This window comes from Manacus candei, unplaced genomic scaffold (genome assembly GCF_025592945.1).
Source record: "Manacus candei isolate 608988 ecotype Guabito, Panama unplaced genomic scaffold, ASM2559294v1 h1tg000009l, whole genome shotgun sequence".
NCBI lineage: Eukaryota > Metazoa > Chordata > Aves > Passeriformes > Pipridae > Manacus > Manacus candei.
The window spans coordinates 4,644,251-4,672,059 of NW_026138057.1; the positions used below are offsets into that span (position 1 = coordinate 4,644,251).

At 38.1% G+C, this 27,809-nt stretch overlaps 1 protein-coding gene across 11 annotated transcripts in view; it reads left to right on the forward strand.

Moving 5' to 3' along the window:
* The first annotated feature begins 330 nt into the window (after nt 1–330).
* The window catches only part of PPFIA1 (PTPRF interacting protein alpha 1), a 53,643-nt gene continuing 26,164 nt past the window's right edge, over nt 331–27,809 (forward strand). For 3 of the 11 annotated variants that reach the window (XM_051776907.1, XM_051776909.1, XM_051776906.1), the window contains exons 1-12: nt 1,929–1,992; nt 2,379–2,642; nt 20,688–20,789; nt 21,277–21,441; nt 22,238–22,312; nt 22,773–22,874; nt 23,121–23,342; nt 24,102–24,248; nt 24,988–25,122; nt 25,712–25,786; nt 26,200–26,283; nt 26,942–27,073. In XM_051776907.1, the coding sequence (XP_051632867.1) occupies nt 1,972–1,992; nt 2,379–2,642; nt 20,688–20,789; nt 21,277–21,441; nt 22,238–22,312; nt 22,773–22,874; nt 23,121–23,342; nt 24,102–24,248; nt 24,988–25,122; nt 25,712–25,786; nt 26,200–26,283; nt 26,942–27,073 (1,524 nt within the window). In that variant the 5' untranslated portion in view covers nt 1,929–1,971. Of the gene's footprint in view, nt 1,270–1,924; nt 1,993–2,378; nt 2,643–8,991; nt 10,847–20,687; nt 20,790–21,276; nt 21,442–22,237; nt 22,313–22,772; nt 22,875–23,120; nt 23,343–24,101; nt 24,249–24,987; nt 25,123–25,711; nt 25,787–26,199; nt 26,284–26,941; nt 27,074–27,809 lie in introns of those variants that run through there. The other 8 variants (XM_051776910.1, XM_051776912.1, XM_051776913.1 and 5 more) reach the window with 6 other exon arrangements.

A 27,809-nucleotide genomic window follows, 5' to 3' on the forward strand; every position in this document is an offset into this window, starting at 1 on the left:
ACCAGCACGCTGGCGGGGCGGGCGGGGAGGGAGTGAACGGGGCAGGAGCGGGCGCGCCGCGCGGTGCATTGTGGGCGCCGCCGTGATTGCTGCGGAGCCGCGGAGTGCGCTGGGAGCGGCGGGAGGAGGGGGAGGCGGAGGCGGCGCTCGGTCTGGCACTGGCAGCGCTACCGCGGCCATCGGGGCTCCGCGGGCTTGTGCCGCCCCCTCACCCGGTGCGGGAGAGCCCCTCGCCGGCCGCCACGGGCGCAGCGGGCGGAGCCGGGCCCGGGCCGAGGGGACGCTTCCCCGCCGCTCGGTAGGGGCGGGAGGGAGGGAGCGCTCGCCGGGGCCTCCGCGCCGGGCTCGCTGCGGGCTGTGCTGGGGCCTCCGGCGGGGAGCGAGGGAGGAGGGAAATAGGGAGAAGGGAGGAGGGAGGCCCGGCCGGCGCTGCCCGTGGCGGGCGGGGGAGCAGCAGAGCCCCGCCGCCCGCAGCTTTGTTCGCCGGGCCCTCCGACGCTCGTCCCGCTCTTCTGCCCCAGTCCGCGCGCCCTCCCGGTTCCTTTCTTTCCCCTCTGCGGGATATCTCAGTGTGGGAGCGTCGCCTGCGGAACCGACCCGCGGTGCGGGACTAGGAAACAACAGGTCTTCCCCCCACCTCTCCTCGCCTTTTCTCCGAAGTGGCACCGGCGCCTCGCTGTTGGGATTATAAATGTTTGAACTAAGACCCAGGGAACTGGAAGGAGAGCCTCCCGTTGGAATTAACAGGAGAGAAAACAAGGGAGGCTTTTCCAAATCCTCCGCAAGAAAGCCCGTGCTGTTTTTTTCCCGTGCTGTCCGCACGGTGTTTAATAATGCGATTGTGACCTGAGTGGAATTTATGAGCAAAGAACTAATTGAAGCTTCTTGCACCGCTGCATCGGACTACTTTTTTTTTGTTGTTTTCTCAGCACATGATTCCTCCATCCCAGCTGTTGCCGGACCTGTGGGCCAGTAATAGAGGGATGGGAAGCTGAGGCAGTTTATTTTAACATTCTTCTGTTCCGGGGACTTGGCGAGTTGGCTGAAGCTGCTGCTGCTTTTTACTGGATCTGCTCTTTCCTCGGCAGGTTTATTTGTTTTCATGTGCACGGGGTGTTTCGATTAAACAGACATTGGACTGGAGCTGAATGGATGCTTTGCAAGCCGAAAGGTTTTGGGAGGTAGCAGAAAACTGCTAGAACAGAGAAGAACTGGTACTGCAGGAAACCTGGGTCCTGTCTTCCAAGCCTTTTTGTTTTATTGAGCAAGGTAAATAGCGTAGTGGGGAAAATACAGGGCTTATCGTAGTCATGCATGAAAGCGTTACAAAGCATCTCAGACCGTTCCAAGTCTTTCAGGGGATAGAGAGAACTCACAGTAAGACTCAGAATGAGTTTAGTTGTTCTTTAAAATGTTCAGATATGGGTATGAAATATAAGGCTGAGAACAAAGTTCGTGCCACCTGAGAGGTTGAGAGAACTGCTTTTTCTGATGTACCTTATGTTCTTGTAGGTTTGTGATGGTGAGAGAGGCTGTCTGAAGAACTAGAGAAGTCTTAGTGGTTCAGTGAGAGTGTGCAGTAATTATATTAGTGGGTTTTTTTCCATGCTTTTTAAAAACTTGATGCCTTAGCTCTGGTAAGGATCTGTTAGAGTCTCTAAAAAGTCCTCCCACTTTTAACAGTAGTAAGGTGCTTACATTTGCATTGTTTTAACTGTGTTCATTCTCTACCTTTAATTATTTTTGCTTACCTTTCCTTTTGTTATCCACATTGACAGCTGCTACTACTTTGTAATGATTTTTTTTGCTTTTATCTTCCTTCACATATTTTATCTCCTGAATTGGACTATTTGGATTTACCTCTCATTTACATGTATCACTTTCACCGTAAACTTTCTGCAGCCAACAAAAGCTCAAAGTACTGTTTTAGATGTGATCTTTATACGTTTGAAGCATTGGAAGGAACAGATAATGATTCTCAAAATGTGCAGTGTAAGCAGTTACTGGGTTAAGTGTATAATTTTGGGGGGCAAGCTGCATGCCTTATCTTTGTGGTTTTTTTCTTAAAGATCTCGGCAGCAGTTCACTCCTGACAGAAATATAAATCCATTAAAATGAGATCACACTTTGAAACGTGGCTGTAAAAATCTGGTTTTGCAAGAAGTCACAAGATTCTCATTACGAAGTGATGCCTTGATTAAATCGACTGTGTTACCTTTTCTCAGCCTTAATGAAACAGTGGCAAACACTGAGGTGTTGGCAGCCCTTGCTGATTCTATCATGGGGAAAAGCTAAGTGGGTATTATGGGCAGCACTCAAAATGCCTGTTTAGATCTGTTTAACTCGACTTTATGGTCTTTGTCTCGTTTCATTTCAAGATGATGTGTGAGGTGATGCCAACCATCAGTGAGGCCGAGATTCCTGCTGGGGGAAATGGAGGCCACGGTTCAGGTTCCCCATTACAGTCAGATGCTGATTCCCATTTTGAGCAATTAATGGTGTCCATGTTGGAAGAAAGGGATCGCCTCCTGGAAACACTGAGGGAAACTCAGGAGACCCTGGCACTGACCCAGGGCAAGCTGCATGAAGTCGGTCATGAGAGAGATTCCTTGCAAAGACAGCTCAATACTGCACTCCCACAGGTATGGACATCTTGAAAGGAAGGTACCTTTCCATAATTTCTGTATCCTTTGTGGTGTTTTGTTGGCTTTTTATGTGTTTAATTTGCTGAAGAGTCAGGTTGTGTTAGGGGAGGATGAATCTGGCTTAAGACTATCCTGAAGTGTCTGTTGGTGCTTACTCACTTTGAGAAAGGTACAAAAGCAAAGCATGGCAGCTGTTTCCCTCCAGTGTCCTTTCCCAGTTGCTGGAATTTCTTTGGCTTAGGATGAGTATGAAGTTGTATCTACATTGTATCGACATCCTTTTGTTTCACAGAACTTGACGGACTTCCGTCACTATTATTTCTTTAATGCTGTTTCTAACTGTCTGATTAAATCATGTGCTGAAGAATTGATACCTGGTCGAATGAAAGGTGTTCAAGGGGGGTTTGCAATGAGATGGTCTTTAAGGTCCCTTCCAACCCAAACCATTCTGGTATTCTATGAATATTCCATACAGGCCAATCTGACACTATTATGGACTTTTGATTTAAAACTTGAAAAGGTGAAGACTGATATCTTGTGAATACATGCTGAGTTGTCATGGCAATGTAGGAGTCTGAGTGTGTTGTTCAACCCATTTAGTTACTTTTGAAAAGTTTGGATTTGTTTTTTTTTTTTTTTTTTGTCCTGTTAGGAGTTTCTAATTCCTGACTTGGAGGATGCAGTGCACCAGCACGTGGCCCGTGGTGCTAAGTTTGTTATGTTAGGAACATAGTTAGGAAAGGTGATTGGTGCCTACAGAACTTCTTGGGTTTTATCCATTCTGGTTAAAAATAGTACAAACTGAACTTTGAGCATGTTGAGAAGCATTTAGTTGTAGGCAAAGCAGAGCAGAGGCTGCTTTAGGTGTTGGTTAACTGTTGATAGCCTTGTGCTTTCTAGCATGTCCCCAGTGTCACAATGATGTTAATACTTTTACAAATGTTTACATATCCTTAAATATATTGTAGTTGCTGTTTATACCCTTTGAAACAGTAGTTTTAAACTCTTGTGTTTCACTTTCTTATTATAATGTAATCACTGTGTGACTCTTGGTGTCGTAATTGGTCCCGGCAATTACCGAGGGATAGAAACAAAAAAAAGTTATACATGTTAATCTAGTTGTGTTTCAGTGGTGTGATGGAAATCTGAAAGGAGAAGTTTCCAACTTTTGCTGTTGCCTGTGTTAAATCATGTGCTGCAGGCAAAAATCGTTTATTTGGTTTTTTGTTGTAATAACTGTGGCTTCTCTTCAGCCTCTGTGTCAGGTCTGCTGCATTAATGGATGCCATTAACCAGTTGTGTGACCTGGAAACTGTTACACTTGCATTTGTGGCTGAGTAGAATCACCCAAATTCCAAACTGTGCTGTTCCCCTTTTCCGTTCTCAGCTTTCTTTCCTAAATCTAGTAAGCTAGATTTAAACGCCTCTTTCTAAACATTTCTAAAATATTAATAAACAGTTCCCACTTTCAAGAATGTCATAATTGCATGGCTTCCTGTGAAATCTGTAGGAAAAGCAAGTCAGTTCAGAGAGAGAAATTTTATTGCAATTTTATCTAAATACACAGCAGTGTATGGATTTTTGTAGATTGCTGTTAAAAGTACTGTTTTCATACTGTGAAACTGCCACTTTTGTCCTCAGTGGGGCTTGGCTTATTGTGGAAGGTGACAACTGATGGTGCTTTGAAGAGTAAGAAGTATTTTATTATTATTGCTACAATCAGCAGTAACTGCTGTATTTGACAAATTTTTGTTGTTTTGGTAGTCATGTCAGTTACTTCATAGGTGTAAATTTCTGATGAGGTGAAACAATATTTTTTTGAAATGCTAATATGTGTTCACTGTCGAAACTGTGGTGACTAATATTTGAAACTATTCACAGTTTTTTGTTAATTATTTTGAGCTGAGAGGTTTTTTTTTGAAGTACTGCCTCAAATGGCCCATTGTTTAACTGTGAATTTCAAGAAGGGTGGAAGCAGGATAACTTTAAATTTATTGACAGATGTGTTATATTTTTTCAGGAAAAAAGGGATAGTTGTGTACATATTTAATTTTTTTTTAATCATGATAGTTGTTTTCAATTTAGTAGATCTGTGAAGTTCAATTTAAGGAGTTGTACAAAAGACCGGTATAATTGCTAAATCACTGTGTAACCAAAGTGTTATTTCTCCCTCAGACTTGACTTGTAAGAAGTCTTTGTAGTTGATTTTAGAGTGCTTTATCTTAATGAATGTTGAACTGAATTGTTTATATGTTCACTTTTCCTGATTTATGTTTCTAGCTGAATCAACCAGTTTTAGACTGCTCTGATACTGATGAAAAATCCTTGTATAAAATATAAAAAAGGAATGCTGGATTTCTTCTATAGCAAAACTGTTTCTCTGCTTTTAGTATGAACACACTGAATTTCTGATGGAATCCCTGTATCAACTCCTTACATTCACTGAGCTTCTGTGTGTAAGAAAGAGGCTCAGACTGGTGTGTATATAGTGAATTACAAAATGGCAAATTAGTACTTGGGTATTTGCACATCTGGTAGATTATAAAAGCAAATGCAGGGTTTTTTTCTGTAGCAATGATACACATTTTCTGAAGCCTCAGAGGAGCAGACTTTTCTAGCACACTTAGTGTGGTGGGCAGGTAGGGATTTTAGATATCAGTTCTAGTTCACATAAACCTGGGACAGCTATTTAGAGTAAAATGCCTTTTGTTGGGGATGTTTAATTCACTGAGAGAAGAATATTTTAACATGATATAGATGAGCTTAATCTGTTACATTTACGCAAAGTAAAACTACCCTTTTTTTCCTTTTTATGGACAGCCGAAAATGAAATAATCACCACTGCCTTGATAAAATAACTGGATTCTTGGCAATGCTTTTTGTTTTCTGGGAGTTACCTGCTATTACACATTACCCCAGTCCAACTGTACTCTGACCTTGGAAGATGAACTTGAAGAATCAAATTGCTGTGCAAGAACTTAATTTTATTCTTTCCAGAATTTTTCACAGAAAAAACTGAAAATGAGCTTTTTAGTTATAGAGCTTATGGAACTTTAATGTAAACACATTCAGTTATGATTCTAATTATGGTCTTAGTGGATTTAATTATGCCTTTTATGTGCCTTGTAGAGTGTATTCTACAAAATTCAAGGTTTCAAATTTATAAATTAATCTGTGAGACATCCAGGATGCTACTGTATTTAAAAGTTAAATTTTGAACCTAAGGTAGAGAGGTCTAAGTGAGTACCAGTTCTTGCTATCAGGGTGTTGCAGGCCAGGGTTCATTTTGCTGGTGGAATTTCATGTGGATATTTCTGTAAATGAAAACAAGATGCTTGTTTTGGATGAAGGAGACTAGAGTTTAATTTACAGTGACTCTGATGCCTGTCACAAGTAGAAACACAGTAGAATTCACAACAGCTTCATCAGGATGAAAATTTCAATGTGTACGTTAAGAATTTTATAAGCTGATGTACAACTAATATGCTTCTGTAATGCAGCAACACTTAAGATTCATCTTAATCTTGCACCTCTAATATTTTGATCTTAAATTTATCATTTTTATTTCTATGCAAGGCAAGCAAAATAGTTTTTTCTGCATTTGTGATGGTCATGTTCAGTAATGGCTATATAGGAGCAGATGAGAACTTACGGTCAGGTGCTGTGTGTAAGTAAGAGCACTTTAATATGGAGTTAAATGTGGAAAAAAAAGCTGCCTATAATTTTGATTTGGCTTTACCAGGTTGCTCATCAGATCTTAATTTTAAAATGAGTCCACAGCAGGTCATTTTTAGTTGCTTTCTACCCATAGTGAATAGTTTATCACTACTTCACGCTTCAGTTAAAAATAGTGTTAGTTTATATTAATTGTATTAATTAAATTCAGGTATGTCTCTATAGAATGATCTTCCTCAGACCATCTCAGAAATTCTGTTCAATGCCTCACATGTCAGAAATACCAAAACACTTGGTCCAGAGACTGCCCTCGTGTAGTTTTGTAATGATGGACTGAAGGATTTAGTTGCCATTTTATTAACAGTGGTACTTGGATTTCCTCCAGGCAAGTTTTAAGTAATGGATGTCGCAGATGTATAAGTGAGGTTTTGAATTGTGCATAATTTGAAGAACGCAGTTGCAGAAAGTGCATTAAGCAAAGGCCTTGCCAAACTCTGCAGAGGCTGAAATTTTCTCAGCATTGGAAGTGCAGCTCCATTTCCAGTATTCACAGATGTTCAACCTTGAGCTGACATGGCTTTTGCTTCTTACTCTGGCAAGAACTGTTGCTGACCTCTAAATACCAGCCATTAATATCAGCAGAGCACTGTGAGTTCAGAAATGGTGGAGATCCAAAGGGATCTCAGATGTGTAACTGTATGTCAGGGCAAATGTATCTTCCACTTCTGTCATCCCCTTCTGACAGCAAAGACATGACTTTGTTGCATTTTCAGACAACTGACATTTTAATCTTGTCTCTGTTGAGTTTCAATTGCTAAACCTTGGTAAATTACTGGATAGATCTGGCTTTGCAGTTTAAGTCAAGATGGAGATAGGAGTTAATATTCAGAATTCTTCACTGACTGTATCAATAAACCTCAGCTTCCCTGACATTTCTTTCTTTGCAGAGTGTGGAAACAGCCAACTTTTGCCTAAAATCTTCAGACTATGAAGTTATCTGAAAGTATACACTTAAATAATGTATAAATTATTTAAACTACACTTAAATAATCTAGTGGAGTACACTGAGGACCAAGTCTCCAGCATTGGTTCTGACTTTTTAGTTTCTCATTTAAATATATTTGGGTTCGTTGTTTGAAACATCTCACCCCTGCCCAGCACACATCTGTTTGCCTATTGTTAGCAACTTTCTGTTTATACTGTGCTTTTAATTTAAGTTTTCTTTGTTATAAATAGACCTTTTAGATAGATTAAACTTGGAATTAATTTTAGGTTGTCTTGTACTTGAGGATGAATTTTAGTGGTGTTATGATGTCCCATTTATCTCTGTAATAAGCAGATTTTATGAAGTCTGAAACTATTGGTTTCATTTTCCTTCATTTATTTGTAGGAAGAATGTTTTGGTGACTACACAAGAAATACTTTTTACTTGTTTTTAATAGTGAATGAGGCCCTGAAAGATGAGCTAGTGGTTATTTTTGCCTATTCCTCAGCTACTATGTACAAATATCTGGCAATGGGTTTATTAATGCTTGGTTTGCTGTAGTCTAACAAAGAGGCTGGATATAAGTTTGGGTTAAAAGAGCTATAATCAAAACAAAGTGTTTTAAAAATATGTTCTATATTTAGAACCAGATGAACTTCACATATATGCTCATCAGTGGTAACTCGTCTGTAGCCTCTAGTACAACAGGGAGTGTGTATTTTGGTATTCTGAGAATTCTTCCTCTGCAACCTTGTATTTTTCTCAGCTCTTTTTAGAAGTGTAACTAAAAACTGCTTTGAAGAAGTCTAGTAGCAAGACTTAAAGATTCTATGTGGCTATATAAAAAAAAGAACACCTTTTGGCATTTTTTCTTACATATGAATTAAGAATACAATTCCCCACCCCCTTACAAATTCTTAGTGTTTTAATGTCCAGTGGCCTGAGACCTTGGTTTGTCCTTTCTGATGTTTATTTAGCAGGGGTGAATGTTAGTTTTACTCACTACAGATTTTGAACTTGGAATCAAGAGGACACATTTGTTTGTGTTTTGATATATAATTAACAAATTATAATTAACAGTGTTGTTAGAGAACTTGATTCTTGGGAGAGAACGTTTTAACTGTCTGATTAGTAACTTTTTCCTCCGCATCTCAAAACTGCATTAATGTACTTCACACTTCAACTTTGGGATTTTTTTTTTTTTTAATTTTTTTTTTTTCCCCAGCTTTAAAGGAATATGACAGAGGTCTTCCTGTAAGCTGCTTTTGGCAATTTACGCAGCTTACGTCACTTTAAGTCTGTAAGGGTGACTGGAATCTGTTGACATATATTAGAAAATGCTTATTGTAATCTCTTGTGTATATGGATCTCAAGCCACAAACACTGAGAAGGGATAAATGTGTGTTGTGTGAGTCAGGTAATCTAGGTGTTCAGAATTTTCTGAGTGGATTTTTTTGGGAGCCTGTCTATGGATTCTCCAAGTGTAAATGTGTGGCAGTTCTTGCCAGGAAAAATATTTTCCCATTCTCCAGGGCTCAGAGAGGAATTATTATTTTGCTGCTGAATGGAGCTGAGTTTTTTGTTCAACTTGACTTTTTCACAGAGGCTCAGGGAAATGCTGTTTCCACATTTTGTGAACTTCAGATGATGGTGTAGTGAGCTGAATACATATCTGTGGGTCACTTGAGGAGATTGCTCTCCTAGTTGGATATTCAGGGTTGGAATACTGTGATGCCAAGTTAAGGTTCATGCTCACTTTCATTCTGATGTGTTGTTTTCCTTTAGTTTCTCTGTAAGTTGTTTGGGAATAGTTGGTTAACTTGGTTTTTTTGCCTATGACCTTTATCTGTTTCAGACTTTACCTTTTGTTTCATGTAAACTCTGCTGAAAATCAACTCCTTTTCTTCTGTTTGGCCTGACAAGGCTCTGTGACCTGTTCCTACTTTTTAAAAAAGAGAAACTTTGTTGCTTAATCTATCTGTTCATTTGCTGTTCCACAGTGGCCTTGAGCTTTGCTCATGTGTTTATGTTCATGTTTTCTACTCAGGGTATGTTTTGTGAGGATAGGAGATAAACAGAAATATAATTTTTGTTAGATGTGAAATATAGGATGACTATTAATGGATATATATGAATAAGAGCAGGCAGCATCTTTTCCTATAGGTCATCTGTCTTCTGGTTATGCTGTCAGAGATATAAATACTCAGAATGAGTATTTTGTTTTAGAAATTCCATGAAGTGCACCAAGATAAGGCAAGTGCACAAGATTGAATGCCGGGTTGGATGGGGCTCTGAACAACCTGGACTAGTGGAAGTGCCATGGGCAGGGGGTGAAATGAGATGGTCTTTAAGGTCCCTTCCAACCCAAACCATTCTGTGATTCCTAAATAAAAAGGTCCTTACACTGCCAGTGTATAATTAGTTATCTTCAGGACAGATTTTAAACAAGGACCATCACTTGTTTCAAGGGCCATGTGGAAAAAAACTTGGAAAATTTGATATATGTATCCTTTGAGCTGTATTAAAGGGTAAAAAGAACTTCCACATAGGAAATAAGCATTTTTTATTTATTGTGATAGGAAAATGGGCAACTCTTCATTTATTTTTCTAATTTAATTTAATTTTATTTATTAATTATTATTTATTAATTTTTTTAGTTTAATTTTTAATTTGTTTTTCTCTCTGGGTATGCTCTGAGCTGTGTTGTGCCTTACTCCTATTGCTAGAACATCATAGAATTTTGTATCTAATTGTATAGAAATATTCTGAAGCACAATGGTTGCTTTTTTTAATCCTACCTCCCACATAAATGCATATAAAATTTGAGGTTTGGCCACCAAAATCCTTGGTGTAAAGGCTAAAACTTCTTTTACGTAGAGAGGGCTCACTGAAGGAGGAACATAAATTGTTAGCTCAATAAGTAGTCACCAGTTTTATTAAGCTGTTTTAATACGATTTCTGAATTTTCAAGTACAGTCATGAAAAGGAGGAGAGATATCTGAAAGCAGAATTTCTTGTTTTATTGTGTGCTTCAAAGAATGCTTGATATGGAAGTTTTCTCTCCGTGCAAAACAAAAGACATTTAAAAAAGGAGAATTGGGGAAAAAGGGAAAGGAATTCTTATCAATGGCAGGGTTTAAATTGTGGATTTGTGAGTTTGAGTTGTGGGGTCTCAATTGTTTTATGTGAACCTGTCACAAACAATTTAGCAATATATACTTTTGCCAATAGAATGTTACAGTCAAAACTCTCGAGTTTTGTTTTTTTTTTTTTCACTCCTGTCCAGAATTGGGAAATCTGCAAGCTAACATACTGGGATTCGTGGGACTCTTTCACCTGTTAATGAACAACACTGGACCTAAATTCTGTTACTGGCTGTGCTTTTCACTGTAATTTGTGCTTGTGGATTGGCTGTTCCCAATGGGAAGCTGAACTCTGGAATTTCATATTTAACATTCTACTGTTCTTCCTTCTACTGGGGATTTAGGACATGGACTACTTTGGAAACCCAGAAGTAAAAAACTTCTGATATAAATCAAAGGTGATTTAAAAATCTAAATGAGATTGTTTTGTTAAGATTTACCCATAGTACTGAAATTTCTTCAGATAATCTTATTATGGATATAAAGGATGACCCTGCACCTGAGAGAGCGACAGGAACAGCAGAGCATGTGTGGAGTGTGATACTGGATGTGTGGGTGAACCTGGTTGGGGTTTCTATATGTTTATGCATGTGGAAGGTAAACTCCTAATTTCACATTATCCCTTAAAAGTTCTCTCTGTTTGCTCTACTACATTTGGATGAATGACTAAAAGTTTGGTTTAGATAATTTCAGGGATGCCTTGGGATACGATTGTGAATTTTTTTTTTTTTATTCCTGAGTAATATATTTTTCATACAGTATTATCACCTTTTTGTACTTCACAGGGAAGGGCTTGGAAGGTCATAACATTCTTTTAGCTTTATGTTGCAGGTGCCTCTAGTAATTTATTTCTTTTAGAACACACAGTTCTTGAGTTTTCAGAATGGTCTTTGGAGACCATAATCTTCCAAAAGCTGAGTCTTTGTTTCAAGAAATCTGGAATTGCTTTATTTAATGTAAAGTGGAAATGGAGCAACTTTTTAGGATTTTAGCTCTCACTGCTTGTCCATGCAGGAAAGAAACTGTCCTTTTTCCCTCCTGGGGTCTCATTTATGCACCTCCTTTATGTTGCTCACCAATCCATCTTTCACTTCAGCATTTCTTACTGGTAACACCATATTAACAGATTGTCCTTGTCTTTTATTAATTAATTAATTTATTTATTATGTCTTCTCTGCATTTTAGTGTTACTCATCTCCTTGGTTTTCTTCTAGGATGGCACATGTTTTCTGGGACCAAGTACTTATCAAGTCTGGCACTGTCCATTATGGAGATCTTCTGTGGCAGACAAAAAATTACTTTGAACTTTAAAAAAAGCTTCAAATTCCCCTATAAACCAGCTCTTTTATGCTTAATCTATGTTGCTGAATTAAGTTTTTATGTTTTTTTTCTGTGTTTAAATACCAGACTTGTCTGTTGTAAGACTTGAGAGTGTGCTCTCTTTGCGTGGACTTTGGAGTTGCCTTTATTTGTGAAAATTGAGCAACTTTTCCATGGAATGATCCAGTAGCATTTTTCAGAATATCACAGATTTGGATATCTTTAGGTTCAGTACATCCACTTAGCGTGTAAACTGGGGTGATAGGGTACAGAGAAACAGACAAATCAAATGTAAAGAGCTGTAAGTTGAATTTCCTGCTGAAGGCACATATCTGTCTTCATTGGGTATGACTTGCTTAAACAAGTTTGAAAATAGGAGACTGAAATGTTCATCACTTGGCAAAAAAAAAATAAAAATATATATATAATAGGAGCGCACTGAAGGGGAAGTACATGTTGGTGCTTGTTTAATGAGGGTGGCTTGGCCAGCCTTATTCAGATATTCCCAAGCATTCCCTTTTAACAGATTGTGAAAAATGTACTTTTCAGCTACTGGCCACAGAACTAAATTTGAAACTGGAGGCTGAGATGAATGATTAGAATAGGGCAGAGCAGGGCCTCACAGCTGCTGCTCACAGCTTTTGCAAGCAGGAGTATCTTGTCACTGAAATAATCTGCATGGTGGGTCTTGTCCCGGGTCTGTTTGTTAAAAATAGTAGAGTATTAGTCATGTAAGGGTTAGTTTTTAAACACACTGGAATGCAATGTGTAGGATTAAATAGTTTTAAATTAATAAAAGTCATAGGAGTTTAATATTTAATGCCAGCTGAGCCAGACTTGTGCTGTTTCTTGTGAGTGCAGTATGTTTAGTGTTGAAGTACAGAAAACTGCATATATTTTTTCTTGCCCTAGTGAACTCACAGTTCATTGTTGTTTACAATCTTGCTATAGCTTTTGCAGTAGCTCCTCAGTTCCCAAAATGGAGAGTCCCAGAAAAGTTACTGGCCTTGTTAAATTTTCCCAGCATATCTTGCAGTTGTTTTCCAGTTTGGCATCTCTGAGGAGCATTGCAGGCTGTGAAATTCTGTGAAATCCCAGGAAATCTTGACCAACTTTGTATGGAGAGGAAAAACTTCAATGAAGTCTCTCTGATATATTAAAGATGGAGACTGGTTTTGTCCCACACCTTGTCAAACTGGTAGTGCAAGATTCTTCCTCTTTAATGAAGTACAAGTGTATTCTCCTTTTACCATGGTGGGTATGGGTGTGGGGAGGTTTCTTCACTGCCATAGACTCCAAAAATGGAGATGCCTAAAGCTACAACTAAGAAGTTGTGCTGCTACTTACTTGTATTAGTTATTAATCCAAATAGACCAGGCTAGAGCTTCAGGAATGTGGTAATTCCTTTTGGGAAACCCTTAGAATTCATAGATTCAGAGTGTCACTGGGAGACATTTGTTTTTCTAACACCTCCCAAGTATTGCAAACTTATTTCTTGGTAAATTAAGGTGTTGTTCTGGAATATTGGTAGTTGGACTCCTACAGTATTGGGAAGGATTACTCTGTTATTGACCAGTCTCAACAGCTCCAGTTCTGCACAAAGTATCCATACACATCCCAAGTTGAACAGCCTGTTTTTCCATGATGACTAAAGTTTTCCTGATGCATATTTTAGCTGATCTTGGGACATTTATCCAAGTCAAACAAGCTTGGTATGGTTCTGAATACTTTTGTGCCTTATCTGCCGTTCCAGGGGGTGTATTCCTATACATCCTAGAGCAGCTAAGGTGGAACTCTGTGTAGCCACCGCAGTGAAGTGATTCTGGTCATGGGTTGGAAGGTTTTCTTCTGCCATTGCATGTGAATAAATGCCAATTTCATGCAAGTCTGAAGTGCTTCTGTATTTCCCTGCTTGCTGGAAGGCAGCTGTTACTTTACAAGTGTTGTAATGGTTCAACTTTTGGACTTCCCTACTCAGAGGATCCATGGTGTTGCCTGAGTAGGGGCAACATTTTATAAGTATTTTACAAGCACAAGTGAAGAAAATAACTTGAAACCAGTATTTCCAGTTAGTGTTCAGTATGTTCATTTCTTGGTAACCTTCTGTGCATTCTGTTAACTTGGGGGGTTGAGTTCACAACTCATTTGAGTATTTGGAGAAAGCCTTGGGGGAAAAAAACCAGGTACTTTGGTAGAGTTTTTCACTCGTTGATTTGTTGCACATCTGTAGCTTTAAAAATGGTTTAAAAGGCTGTGGTAAAAATGGGTTGTATCTGCTCTGGGTTAACTGAAAATATACCCTGTGTGATCTACCATACTTTGAGCAAGCTGTGTTGATTTGCTAAGGCTGGCGAAAAGATTAACAAACTATCTGGAGAAATTATGGATTCTGGAATGTTTTGATGATCCCAAGGCTGGCTGCTCTACAGAAGAGGCAACTTTTAAGAGGAGTAACTGGATGAAGTTTTCTGACTCGTTTAAACTGCATGTTCTCTTTCCTTAATTTCACAGACCTAGGAAGAAGTTGTAGGATGCAACTGTGGCTTAGTTTTGACTTCTAGCACATTACCAGCAAACATTCTTGTTTGCTAGCAAGTCCAGAGATCTAGACTTAGATTTAGAGTCTACAGTTCATGTATGACTTGTATTCACTGTGGAGGACAGAGATCTGGCTGATGGTGGAGCTTGGAAGACACTCGGAGAACGTCTTGTGTCCCTTGCAGTGCCAAGTACAGTGTGGGATTGGGACTCCAGCAATGCACAAAAATCTGGTTTTGCATGACGCTTTCCCCCTGCTCTTGTGTACGTAACAGCCCTGTTCTGCTAGGCTTAGAGCAAAAGAAATGCTAGAGTTCAGGCAGCAATGGTTCTGCCAGCCTGGGTGGCATTAACTACAGGCTATAGTTAATGATTTGAGTGTAGGTGGCTCCTGTTTGCCTGTCTTCGACCTGTGCTTTGCTCTGTGTTACAGGGGTTTGCAGGCTCACTTTCCAGAATGTTCTGTTGAGTGCATAAAGTGTGAGCATTGATTAATGTGGTGGAAGGAGAACCTCTGATCCTTTGAGGAGTGAGAGGCTGGATCCAGCCATGTTTGGATTCTGGTACTTTTACCCATCCACATTCCAAATAGGACACGTCTCTCCAAAATGTGTTAGATCTGGGAAGGGGAGCTACAGGAGGGAGAACATGGAACTGATGTGTTTCTACCTCCCTTTTCCTGTTGCTCCTGCATTCCTTTTGCAAAGCTGCCAAATACCACCTTTCTTCATGTAGTGCTTTGTAGTCCAGGCTCAGTGAACGCTCTGCATAAATTTAAGCAGGATGGTAACTGGAAACCCAGTCATTACCATGGAGACTTGGTCTTGCTATAAGCTTTCCCATTTTGCTCCTGGGCATATGTTTGGTACCTGCTGACTGTGAGTTTGGAGTTCTTTTTGGCTCTTTGCTTGTGAAAGACCAGGCTGTGGATTCTCCTTTCAGCTCCAAAGAGAGCTGGGAACAAGGAGAGTTTCATTCCAGAGCAATAACATTATGCAACTTTAAACACGTTAAAACTTAATTGCCTGTTTAGGATTGAGCAGTGTTAATGACCAAGCCTGGATGGGTCAATCCAGGAAGGAAACTTGAATATTGTACTAAAAAAGAGGGCTGGGATGATCAGATGGGTCAATCCAGGAGGAAAACTTGAGTATTGTACTAAAAAAGAAGGCTAGGACGATCAGAAGTTCCTCAGGTTTAGTATTTAGTCAGCTGGCAGCAATATTCACTTGAGTGTTCTCATGCAGTTTTTGATAGAGGAAAAAAAAAAGGTATGTTTTTGAAGTCAAGGAAAATACAGACTTCTGAGAGTTAACCAAAGGTGGTATTAAACATTTTAAATATCTCAATGCCACTAGTTGGGATGGGAGAGTTTTTTTTAAGAGTAAAAAAATCTGCACCTGGGTTTTGGTAGTTGTCTTTTGAGTTATAAAACATCTTATGCATACACAGAAATACGAAAGGAGGTCAATACACTAATTATATAATGAGCTCCAGTATATTCTCACTCAGCTCTAGTTGAAAAAACAGCTACTTTAAGCATGAAAAGCCTTTCAGTGTTCTGAAATGCAAGAATTTGACATATCCATATTTTAATTATTCTCTTACACTTCCTTTTAAGTTGTTGGGGTTTTTGAGAACAAAATATAGACTTATTTCATAGAACTGTTTCTCTTATTGCTTGAAATAAGTTTTATGATTCCAGGTTAGTAAATCCAGGCTGCTTGATACTTACTGGAAATTAATTTCATGAGGTGAAAAGCAAAATATTTTTCTTTGCACACTCCAGGCTGATTTTTCTCTTTCCCATTAGCACATGCCAGAGATATGGAAAGGTTGAAAGCAATCTGTTTTATTACGTGGAACAGGCCAAGCATAATGTGTATTGGTGGTTTGTTTTTTCTGGATTTGTTGCTGTTAAAGTGTGTGTAACTGTGTTTTCTTCGAGGGCTGGATTTAATGATGAAAACATAATTTCTTTTCAGTTTTAATTCTCAATACCCTTGAAGTATTTCATTGTTTTGATTCTTAGCCTAAAAAACCCAAACCAAAACTGGTTGAACCTAAATTTGCTTGTTAGGAACTTTCAGATACATTGGGGATCTTGGTCCCTGTGTGCTCCCTAAAACCCTTGAAGTGAAGTGACTGTGAAATACCCTGTTAAGCTTAAATATTTAAATTTTCTTTGATTGTTTTCCTTAAGAGTGTATATTTGTCATTTCCATGCATGCATCATTTGGAATAATTGTGGCTTATATATGGTGTAAACATCATGCTGGAAACTTATCGCAGATCCCACTGGTTTCCATCCCTGATGTCCTGCACTTTCCCCACTTGTTCTTATTGTGCTCCTTTCAGCTGCTCAGCTTTGTGAGTGAGTTGTTTGACATTCAGGCTACAAACCAGAATGACAGTAAAACAAAATATTACTTGGAGATTAAAGAGATAAATTCCACTCATATATTTCTCTCAGAGATGTTCCTAAATATGCAACAGTTGCAACTTTATGTTTCTGTTGCCTGAAGTTACTACTTTAAAAGTAGTATTTTAACAGTGGTATTTTACAGTACTTTAATAGTAGTATGTTCTTTGATGAACTGAAAATGTTTGGGGTTTTCTTTACATATCTTTCCATCCTTTATATGTTTTTTGGCCGTGTTGTTGCCTTTAATCTGTGATTCCTTATGCACTCACAGGTGTTGCATTTCTTGTGGAATAAGGTTTTTTTTCTTGATCAAATTCCAAGAAAATTTACAGTTTGTTGTCTGTAGAGGATCCCTAATACACAGCTTATATTAACAGACGTCCAGGGATTACCTGTGTTCCTTTCAAGTTTTTCCCCCTAGGTTAAATATAGTCTTCCTGTCATCTAGCATTTATTGGTTTGTCATGTACTATCTGTGGAGCCTATAAATTATGTTCGTAATAACCATGAAGAAAACCTGTTCCCTGAAAGCTGTTAATGTTCCTGGACTGGGATCTTGGAAGTACCCAAGTGTCTGTCAGCTCAGACATCAGAAATGTGCAGGCTTTACAGCCAGGTACCAGTTGATCCAATTTTTGAAAGGATGTTTATATTGTGACCTCAAAAATATTAAAGGTTGGAGGTCAGTTCTGAAGGTTGGTGGAGAAGAAGTGTTCTTGCTTTAAAAAATCATAGAGTTTGTGAACAAAAAAACCCCTGAAGATGTATTGCTGAACAGGAACAAATTTACTTGCTCGATGTAGCTTTTTGTTGAGAGTATTTATTTCTGGCAGCAAGAGAGATGTATTTGGAATGATGCAGTTGGGTCAGAAATTGACTTTCTCCAGTAAACATTTCAGTTTAGTGTAGCATATGGGTGTTTGCCAGAATGTTCTGATCAACAGGGAATATTTCCTTGGAAAATTTAGCACTCTCTTCTGTGTGTGCTCTGAAAGTGCTTGTTGTGAGTGCCATTCTAGTCAACTTGTTATTTTGAGCAGAACTGATGATCTCAATCTTCTTAATTACTGAAAAATAATCAGCTTTTAGGATAAGTAGGAAAGTTTCTCAGGATTTTCCCTTTTTCCTTTAATTCTTTCTGTACATTCATCTAATGCCGAAGAAGAAATTATGAGACAACTCAGAATTTTTGGAGATTATAAAGTTGCAGATAGTTTCTCTCCTGAGCTGCTTGGGGAAATCACAAATTGTCTACCAGTGGAGGTAGGTATTAAAACTAGAAAGGACATATCTTTTGGCAGTGTCAGCTGAAACTAAGGACATTCAAATGTTCTTTATTAGGCAGCTCACGGGACTCAAAGCAACGGTATTTTGTCAAAACACCCAGCAGTGGAGGTTATTGTGCAATGCCAGAAGTTCATGCCAATGTGTTTATGCAGCAGCAATATAAATTCCTGGGTGCTCTATTGTTTCGGGTCATCTGACAAGGGTGATGGTTCGTGTCAGAATTGATGTATTTGTGCTACAGTTTATATTTGCACACAAGTATGCAGTGGGATAGAACTCTCTTTGCTACAACCATTTGAGGAGTGAATAGACTTCCTTTCAAGTACACAGCTGGTGAAGCTCACACAGAGTCCTGGAAAGTCTCACAGGTGGGATGTTGAAGGTATAGGAAAAGTTTGGATGTCAAGGAACAGCTTGTAGTAGAGGCAATTTTTCTGTCAGCTCCAGTGAAGCCTGAAGTAGATTTTTCTTGATTTACTTGCACCCAGGACCCTTTTGTAGTTGTGTGTATAAAAGTTCCAGTAACTGGATTTACTTTTAATTTTTTTCCTAAGTGTATTTCCAGGCCATTTTGAAATTAATAGACCTTTCTTTCTTTTTTTTTTTTTAAGAATACAAATAAAATATTGCAGTGAAATATTTATGTGTGTAATTATGAAGTGTGGTAGAGAAGTAATTTTTTTAGCAGTTGAAAAAAGAAAATAAATTTAGACTTTTTGCAGTTATTTGCTGATTAACCAGGAGACTATACTGAAACTTTCCTCCAATAAGCAGGTTTTTATTTAGGAAGAGGGATTATAGGGGTGGATTCTGCATCTGTGACGGTGGGATTACTGTCTTTACCACTTTTAAAAGCCTCATACATGACTAATTCCAAAGGAGTTCACTGTAAGTATGTAATGCGCAACAGACTTTTTGTCTCTTCAGTCACATGTGTATTTTAGAATAAAGTTTTCCCAATGAATCTTGGAAATGGCAGTGTCCTTGGACTGTGTCTGGCTGTTTTAGCTGCAAGTTAAAATTTACAGAGTGTAGTGTAATTGGTTGATGTGGCCTTTTGTTTTTAAGCATGTGCCTCCTGCCACTTTGAATTTTGCTACAAAACAGCTCCATCTGAAGCTTTCACTTGACATGCCGCTACTATCTGTTAAACAGTATATTTTGCAGAGTTTGAAAAAATTAGAGAAACAGTGTTTGTGCACATGGTATGTCTCCGTTTAGGTGGTCATTTGTGGTGTTCACCTTGTTTTGATCATCACCAGTTCAGCTGTACCAATCCATTGTTTATTAAATAAGTGTCTTGTTTGTTAGACACGTCACTTGTTTATTAGTGTTTTCCTTATTTTACAACAAAAAAGAGTATTATTTACTAGTATTTCAATGTTTTCTTATCTAAGTGCTTCTTAAGTGTTCACTGGCCATTGGAGTGACAGATGCATATCTATTTTCACATCCTAAGTTGTGTTGGTAGCACATGAAGTTTTTTTCCCATTTCCTACAAGCTTTTTTCTACAACATGGACTTGTCCACATTCACACCTTTACTTTTTGCATGAATTCTAATTGCCAACGTGGTTCAGATTACAACTTAAATTATGCCAGAGTAGGTAGGTAGATAAGGTTATGCTCTGTATTTGCTTCTAAATGTGGTGTATAGTTGTACCTTTTATTCTATTCAGGGTGTGCTCTGTGAGATGATAAAACATTTAAATGCCTTTTATGTTGAATATTTTTAGTGAGGCTGTTGATAGAGAGCAGAAGTGGTGTAGGAAGGAGTGGCTCTTTCAGATACTGCTATAATCATTTCCTGACAGAAACCCAAAACTGTAGAAAGGTACTCTTTAATGTTGACTACTCTGTATTCACTGTAGTAATAAACATGCAGTAACTGTTTGAGTTACCTCAGTTCCTGTTCCCTGATGACACTTCACTCTGTATTATTTCACTTTGGTTGAGCTTTGTTTGGTGAGATCTTTACTGAATTTGAAGGGTGAGCCTTGTGAGGGCTTTGAACCCAAGGGCTCGGCTTTGAGAAAATTCTGATTCTAATCCTCTGAGATTTCCAGCAGGACTGTAGGGAAAGCACTGCTTCAGTTCTGTTTTGTGAGACTTCAAAGAAGGCATAAATGAAATTCCAGTATGTAGCTGTATTCTGGTAGATGGCAGGGTTATGCATTGTCTCTCACAATTACATCCCGACTTGAAGTTTATCATGTTTTCTGATTTCTTTATTTTACTGGGCTCTGTTTTATTGTGTCTCCCTTAGCAGTTGTTAAAAAAAACCCACACAAAAGAAACAGCTCTTTAAATCCATAATAAAATGCATTACAAATGTGTTTTTCCCTTTGCTTACCAGGGAAACCACCTTTGTTACAAGCCTTCCTAAATCTTTGTTCCCAAAGCCTAACCATGATGAAACCAGGGAAACCCCAACTCAGACAATTGCCTTGAGAGACAAATGAGTTTTCAAAAGTACTGGTCAAACATCTTTTGTCTTCACAGGTTTTTTTTTTGTCTTTACAGTTGGTAACATAAGGTTTTAAGTGTTTGAACCTAAGCACGACTGTAAATTGTATTGACTTTAGTCATCTGAATGCTTCAAGAAATTGTCAGGTGTTCACATGAATCCACTCTCACTGTATCCTGATATTTCTGTCTGGTTTATTCCAGGAATTTGCAGCACTTACAAAAGAGCTCAATGTATGCAGGGAGCAGCTGCTGGAAAGGGAAGAAGAAATCGCTGAACTGAAAGCAGAAAGAAATAATACCAGGGTTAGTTCCTTGTCTTCTCCAAGCTCACCATTGTTAAGGAATGGAGGAAAACACTAAATGTTGAATTTGAAAAGCTAGAAGTGTTTCTTTCCCCAATATTTGCACATGAATCCCCGTGGAAGTGCAAATGTATGTTGATTAAGAAAGTTTGGAAGCTTATATGCACAGCTCCAGATGCTGCTGTGCGGAATCAGGAAAAGCTTGTAAGACTGCACTGTGTCTGCCATTCAGCTTTCTGGTTGTGAAAGTTTTGTAATCACACAGCTCCTGGGATCAGAGGAGCAGAGTGAGTGGGTTGTAGGGATCTGTTTGAGCAGCTTACGCTGCTAATGCAGGTCAAATGTTAAAAACAGGTCCTTACTCTTGATACAACGTTCTTTGTCTCTGAGATTTGAAGTTTAGAGCTCAAAACTTAATGTTCTAGGAGGCAAAGTTTTCTGCAGCTTTTCAGAACAGGAATAAACATTGTTCCTTTTTCTTGCTTTAGCTGTTACTGGAACATCTGGAGTGTCTTGTCTCCAGGCATGAGCGATCTCTGAGAATGACTGTGGTGAAGAGGCAAGCTCAGTCTCCAGCAGGAGTTTCTAGTGAAGTGGAAGTTCTCAAAGCACTAAAATCTTTATTTGAGCACCATAAAGCCCTTGATGAAAAGGTAATGAAATATTGTGCTTCATCCTGTCCCCTCTTTTGTGTGGGCCATTTTGTGCTAAAGCTGTAGAAATCTCTGAACTGTAACTACATCCAGTACCTGCTCTCCTAAATTAATGTGGAAATAAATCAAGGTGCTGTGGTTGATTCTAGTATTTCATTATCTCTGTTAATGTAAACTCAGCATGGTTCAGTGGCAATATATTTGCTGTAGGATTGCATACAGTTGCTTAGCTCTACAATATCAGAATTTAGTCTTTTGATTATGTAATACAAGGAAGAGAGAACAGGAAGAGAGGAGTCTGCTTACACTGTGATATGAAGCTGAATTAAAGGAACCCCTCCCTTCAGCTGTGCTTGATATTGGCAGCAGGATATGCAAGTCTTAAAGTTCACTGTGAGTTTTGTTGCCAACTCACAGTTTACCTGACTTTTGTGACCCTTGGATATAAAATCTGGCAAATTACTTTAGGCAGAATTCTTCTTTTTAAGCAGAAATAAGCAAAAGCCTACACACTCTGTGCCTTGCAAAAGAACAAGCAAATTCTGGGCATGTTTAATTCTTGCCTAAATTTACAGGTCATCTTGAAATACTATTTGCTTGTGACAAAAAAGGAAAAACTAGATTTTTAAGATACACATTATTTGGCTATTTTTTTGTGTTGTAATTAGTACTGACTGCAGATTAGGCAGGTGTAATGGAAATAGTGTCATTTATTATCTGAAAGGGCATGACAGTAAATGAAATTGATTTCTTTCTGATTTGAATGATTTCAAATAATTTGAAATTATCTTTTTAGGTAAGGGAGAGGTTACGAGTAGCACTTGAAAGATGTAGTTTATTGGAAGAAGAACTAGGTACTACACATAAAGAGGTAGGTTTCTGTCTTAAAAGTTAAGTCTTCATATGTGCATTGTGGGCAGTTTAGTCAATATTAATAAAATACATAGTAGTTTATTAAGTTTCACTTTTGCTTCTTGCTATTGGTTTTTTGCCAAATGGAACAACAATTAATTTTTAACTCAGTTGCTTTGAAAGAGCAGGAGGGGAAAAAAACAAACCTCAACCCTCTGACACCTCCTGCCCCCCCCAAAAAAAACCAAAAAGCCCCCAAAGAAAACAAAATAAAAGAAAGGAAAGAGTTCATATGGGTTTAAAATAAGAATTTTTGGGTTGCAGTGGCCTAAGTTGGGTGCCTGTGCTGTTTTATTAATAAATACTTCGCAGTAGAATAAGTAATTGTTATTTTACTCCTTTGTTTTTTCAGCTGTTCCTTATATTATTAGTGAGAAAGAAATTGACTTGAAACATGTGTGTGTAAACTTTTCTTTTAGTTAATGATTCTGAAAGAGCAAAATAATCAGAAGAAAACACTTCCAGACGGGATGCTGGATATAAATCATGAACAAGAAAATACACCGACTACAAATGGGAAGGTACAGCTATTTACTTGATATCTGACTTTTAATCATTACCTGTAACATTTTAATTTTAAACTATAATAAGATATTTTTGCATGATCATCTAATTAAAAAGTCTTAGCTACCACATTTTCAATTTTTGCAGTCTATCCAATAATAAAATTATCCTTGTGGAGGGGTGTTTACAGGTGAGTAACAGTTTGTTTTTCAATCTTATTTGCAACATGCCAAATACAGTTGGTTTTTTTTCCTGTTTAATAGAGATCCTCTGATGGTTCTTTATGCCATGATGAAAACCTTGCTAAAGTGATTGAACTCCAAGACATTATAGATAAGCAAAACAAAGAGCAGACACAAATGAAAGAACGTCTCACTGCTCTGTCCAGCAGAGTGGCAGAGTTGGAAGAAGATCTTGACACAGCCAGAAAAGACTTGATAAAGTCTGAAGAAATGAATACAAAGTTACAGAGAGATGTACGAGAGGTGAGGAGGGAGCTGACAGAATCTGGGGAGTCCCAAATGCAACTGCTTTATCAAATTTTAGTCTTATTGGTGCTCAGTTGAACCTTTATGCTTTTGAATGTCTTTGTATTGATAGATGAGAAGAAAATAGTTCAGGGCATGATCTCTTTAATATAAAAGACCAGTTGCTTAAGACAATTCATCTTCATGCTAAATCTATGACTTAGATATTTCATTAATATATTGGAGATTTAACATTGCAAGCTTTACCATGTTCTTGAAAAGATACTTGATCTTGTCATAAAAGCTAAGCTTATTCATAAAGTTTAAATTTTTTAAAGATGTACATAGAGGAAGAATCACTTTAATTTCAGTGCTGTCATTGACAGTTCCTGATCAGTCACTAATCTCTGAGGTCCCGTTTATTGCAGTGTACTGTAATTAAGTAGAAGTTAAATAGGGTGCTTAGTTAAGTCCAAGAGCATTCTCTGACCATTCCCAGCACATCAAGATTTGCTATGTTTGTACCATTGAAAAAGTAAGTAGCAGATCTGTGGCATAAGATAATAAAGATAAGTCTTTTTTAATCATTCACCGTTTTAAAAAAGTAATTGAACTTGTAAGCCTAAGTGAGGCTCTTCTTTCCACTTCTTTTTATACAGAGAAAAATAACAGAAATGTCAGATTTTTTAGTTTTTATTATTTCTAGGGTTTGCCCCCCAGTTTGATCACAAAATAATTCTCTCTCATATTCTGAATTCTGCTTTGTATCTTGCACAGACTATGGCCCAAAAGGAAGACATGGAAGAGAGAATTACAACTCTTGAGAAACGCTACCTCGCTGCGCAACGTGAAGCTACATCTGTGCACGACCTCAATGATAAACTTGAAAATGAAATTGCCACTAAAGACTCCATGCACAGACAGGTTGGGATTGGAAATAAGATAAAGTGCATTTTGCTCGGCATAAAACTGATGGAAATAATTCATGTTCATGCTCTACTGAAGCACTTTGCTTTTAGGGAGATAAATGTCATTTGTAATGGGCTGTTGGTAGTGACTGTTTTTTAGTAATTGGAGTTGTACATTGCAGAGTTTTACCCTGGGAATGAAGATGACACAGTTTTACTGGGAAGGGGAAATGATTTAGAGAATTTCAGTGCACTTCATCATGGCTTTTGTCCCTATTAGTTGTGGATTTTTAAGTTGTTATATGTATATCCAAACATCTTTAGGTTTGTGTGTAAGAATGACTCATTCTAAGCTGAAACCTTTTAAAACTTGTATAGTGTGTAGTGATTTTTACAGGCTGTAACAGAAGTGAGTGTTGCTTTACTGGGAGTGGAAATTTGACATATGCTTGACAGGAAAGTCCAGCTTTATAAACCAGAAATGGTTGTTTAGCCAATCGCTTTCTAATTAGAGGCAGGCAACTTTTTGTCAACAAGAGAAGTTCCTTTTGGTATAATTCATAAAAGTAGTTGTACACACTTGAAAAAAAAATTAAATTTTGCAGTAATATGCATAGTGTTATTTAAAATATGGAGGAATTTGTCCCTTGCCTTAGCACAACCTTGATGTAGAAGATTCACAGCTTGTTCTTTGCTGCTTTGAAAATTAATTACCATTTTTAACCCTAAGCATTTTTGATTGTGATCCTGTGCAGAGTGAAGATAAGAACAGGCAATTACAGGAACGACTGGAACTGGCTGAGCAAAAGTTGCAGCAGACCCTGAGAAAGGCTGAGACTTTGCCAGAGGTGGAAGCTGAGCTGGCCCAGAGAGTTGCAGCACTTACAAAGGTGAGGCCCCCTGGACGGTGTCCTCCAGACTCTGTTCTCCATTGATTCCACTGCATGAAATCTGGTGTTAGTGTTGGCTTTGTTACATTCTGGTTTTCCCACAAATAATTCAGAAAATATTTATCCCTGTTCTCTCTACTTTTCCCGTTCACCTCTCTGAAGACACTCTTCTTGATTTTTATTTTTATTTTAAATTTTTTTTTAAAAATCTCTGCTCTTTGGAACTTGAGCAGGTTTTCTGTTAATGATGTTACATTATGAAAATGTCTCTCTGAATTATTACTTTGGTGCTCTTTATTAAAATCAATTCAATGTTAGGCATAAAATCCTTCTAAACGTGAACTATTTCTGAAGGGGAAACCCAAAATCCTTTCACTGATAACCAAGTGAAGAGTATGGGGAGCAAGAGAAGTAATGATACTAATAAATATCAAGGTTTTTAGAGGGCCGCAAATGAGCTAATGAAGTGTGAAGAATTATATTTAGTAACTGCAAGTGAGCCTATTCAAGTGTGTGTGCGCGCTTTCTTTGAAAGTCTTAGTTTCATTTCTTTCCCTGTTATCTTTCCTATCTCTAACTGGCTCTGTAGTCTGACCTTTTGTCTCCTGGGAGATCTGCTGCTAAAGATGCAAAAGTGTTGGAACTTACCACCAAGCTTAGGAAGGTAGAATTTGTATCTTAGTCCTTGTTTCTGCTTGCTGCTTTCTGCTTTGTCATGGGTACTAACACAGGGTCACATCCTCCAGACTAGTGAGGAAAAGCTGAAAATGCACTTAGTTTTTATTTTTATTTTCTTTTTCTTTTTTAATTCTTGGGGATGTGAATGAACTTCTGCTCTTGCAAGCTCATTTGCAAAGAGCAGTGGATTTGTGGTGAGAAGTTTCCTCGTTTTGCTACTCGCATATGAACCCTTGCAAGGTTTTTGGTGACAGAAAAGCATCTTTTCTGTATTTTGTGTTGCCATAAATGGCGGTTGTGCAAAGCATGTTAGAAATGTTACTGTGCTTCAATGTTTCTGTACTTTTGAAACCTTAAAAAAACCCCACCCAAATTCTAATTTTACTTTCAAATTGACAGGCTGAGGAGAGACATGGCAACATCGAGGAACGACTGAGGCAGATGGAAGCACAGCTAGAGGAGAAGAATCAAGAACTGCTAAGGGTATTGTACATAATTTTGACAAAGATACAGAGCTGAAAGAAAGAATTCAATCCCCTTCATGGCTGCTACTGTTCAGCAAAACTGGTTTTATTTCTCTCTTTAAAAGAAAGCTGGAGTTTGGGCTGGCTGATATTTGGGAGATTTGAGTCACTGTACTATGTCTCACCTTAAATCTCAAGGGCAAGCTGAAAGTATGCCATGAAAGTTTGAAAATAGAAAATATCCGATTACTATTCTTAAACTCAATATATATTCACATACTCAATAAAATATATTCAATATTACTGGTAATATTACTATTACTATTCATATCTGATTACTGTTCATACTTTCTGATGAACAGAGAGATCAAAAACTTGCTGAATTAAATGACTATAGAAAAATTGGTTTCTGGGTTATAAATAATGGAATTCATTCTGAATTCTGTTTTGTTTTTTGGTTTTTTTTTAATATAGGCTCAGATTTTCAAACTTCTGATTTTGGATCAGTTATTAAACTGTGAAGTGTCCCTTATACTCCCTCAGAGTCCTGGAGGTCCATCCAGTATTCCTCTCTGGAAAAATATTGCTGTTAAAGAAAGCTTACTGCCTTTATAACCTGGAAATTGTTATAGACATTGAAAATATGAAGTTATTTCAGTAGCTTTTCTGTATCTTAGGCTAGACAGAGAGAAAAGATGAATGAAGAGCATAATAAACGTTTGTCAGAAACTGTTGATAAACTTCTGTCTGAATCCAATGAAAGGCTCCAGCTGCATCTCAAGGAAAGGATGGCTGCCCTAGAAGATAAGGTAACAAGTCACATTCCAGCACATACATTAATTAGAATGCTCAGAATTCTGTGATTTGTGCAGTTTGCACACGTCTGTAACTTCAGTAAATAAATATGAAATCCTTATTAATAAATAGTTTCTCTTAAGGCTGTTTTTTAGTGTGGATTTTGAAAATATGTACATAAAATTCAAGTTTTTTGAGACTGTCCCTGGGCATTGCACTGCAGTGTTGAGAAGGCATCTTTTAATTTTAAGCAACTTTATCCTTTCCTGGTTGATTGGTGTGGATTGCATAAATAGGCTCATCCAGTATAATACAGGAAGCCTAAAGAATTAGGACTAGAACTTTGGCCTTTTTAGTTCAGTTTCTTTTGTTTCCCACTGCTTTTGGCTATACCAATTCCCCTGAGTCCTTGTGGGATTCTTGCAAATTGAAACAACGTTGTGTTTTCTTCCCAGGTAGATCATTTTGGGACTCGTTATGTGAATGTAACTGGGCTGTTCCCTGCACTGTCAATGCACCCCTTGGAGCTTTCCCCAGCATTCAACTTGTGACACACTTTTACTGTTTTTCTTTCTCTTCTGCTTTTGGATGTAGTTCCTTATGGATTTTTCTTTCACACATACCTTTTAAGTTAGATTATCTTACTCTGCATCCAACAAAGCAAGGTCTTCTAAAGTGGCACTTTGCTTGATGCTGATTTAGAATTGCCTTGTCTTGGATTAAAAAAATATTTGGTTTCCTTTGTTGGAG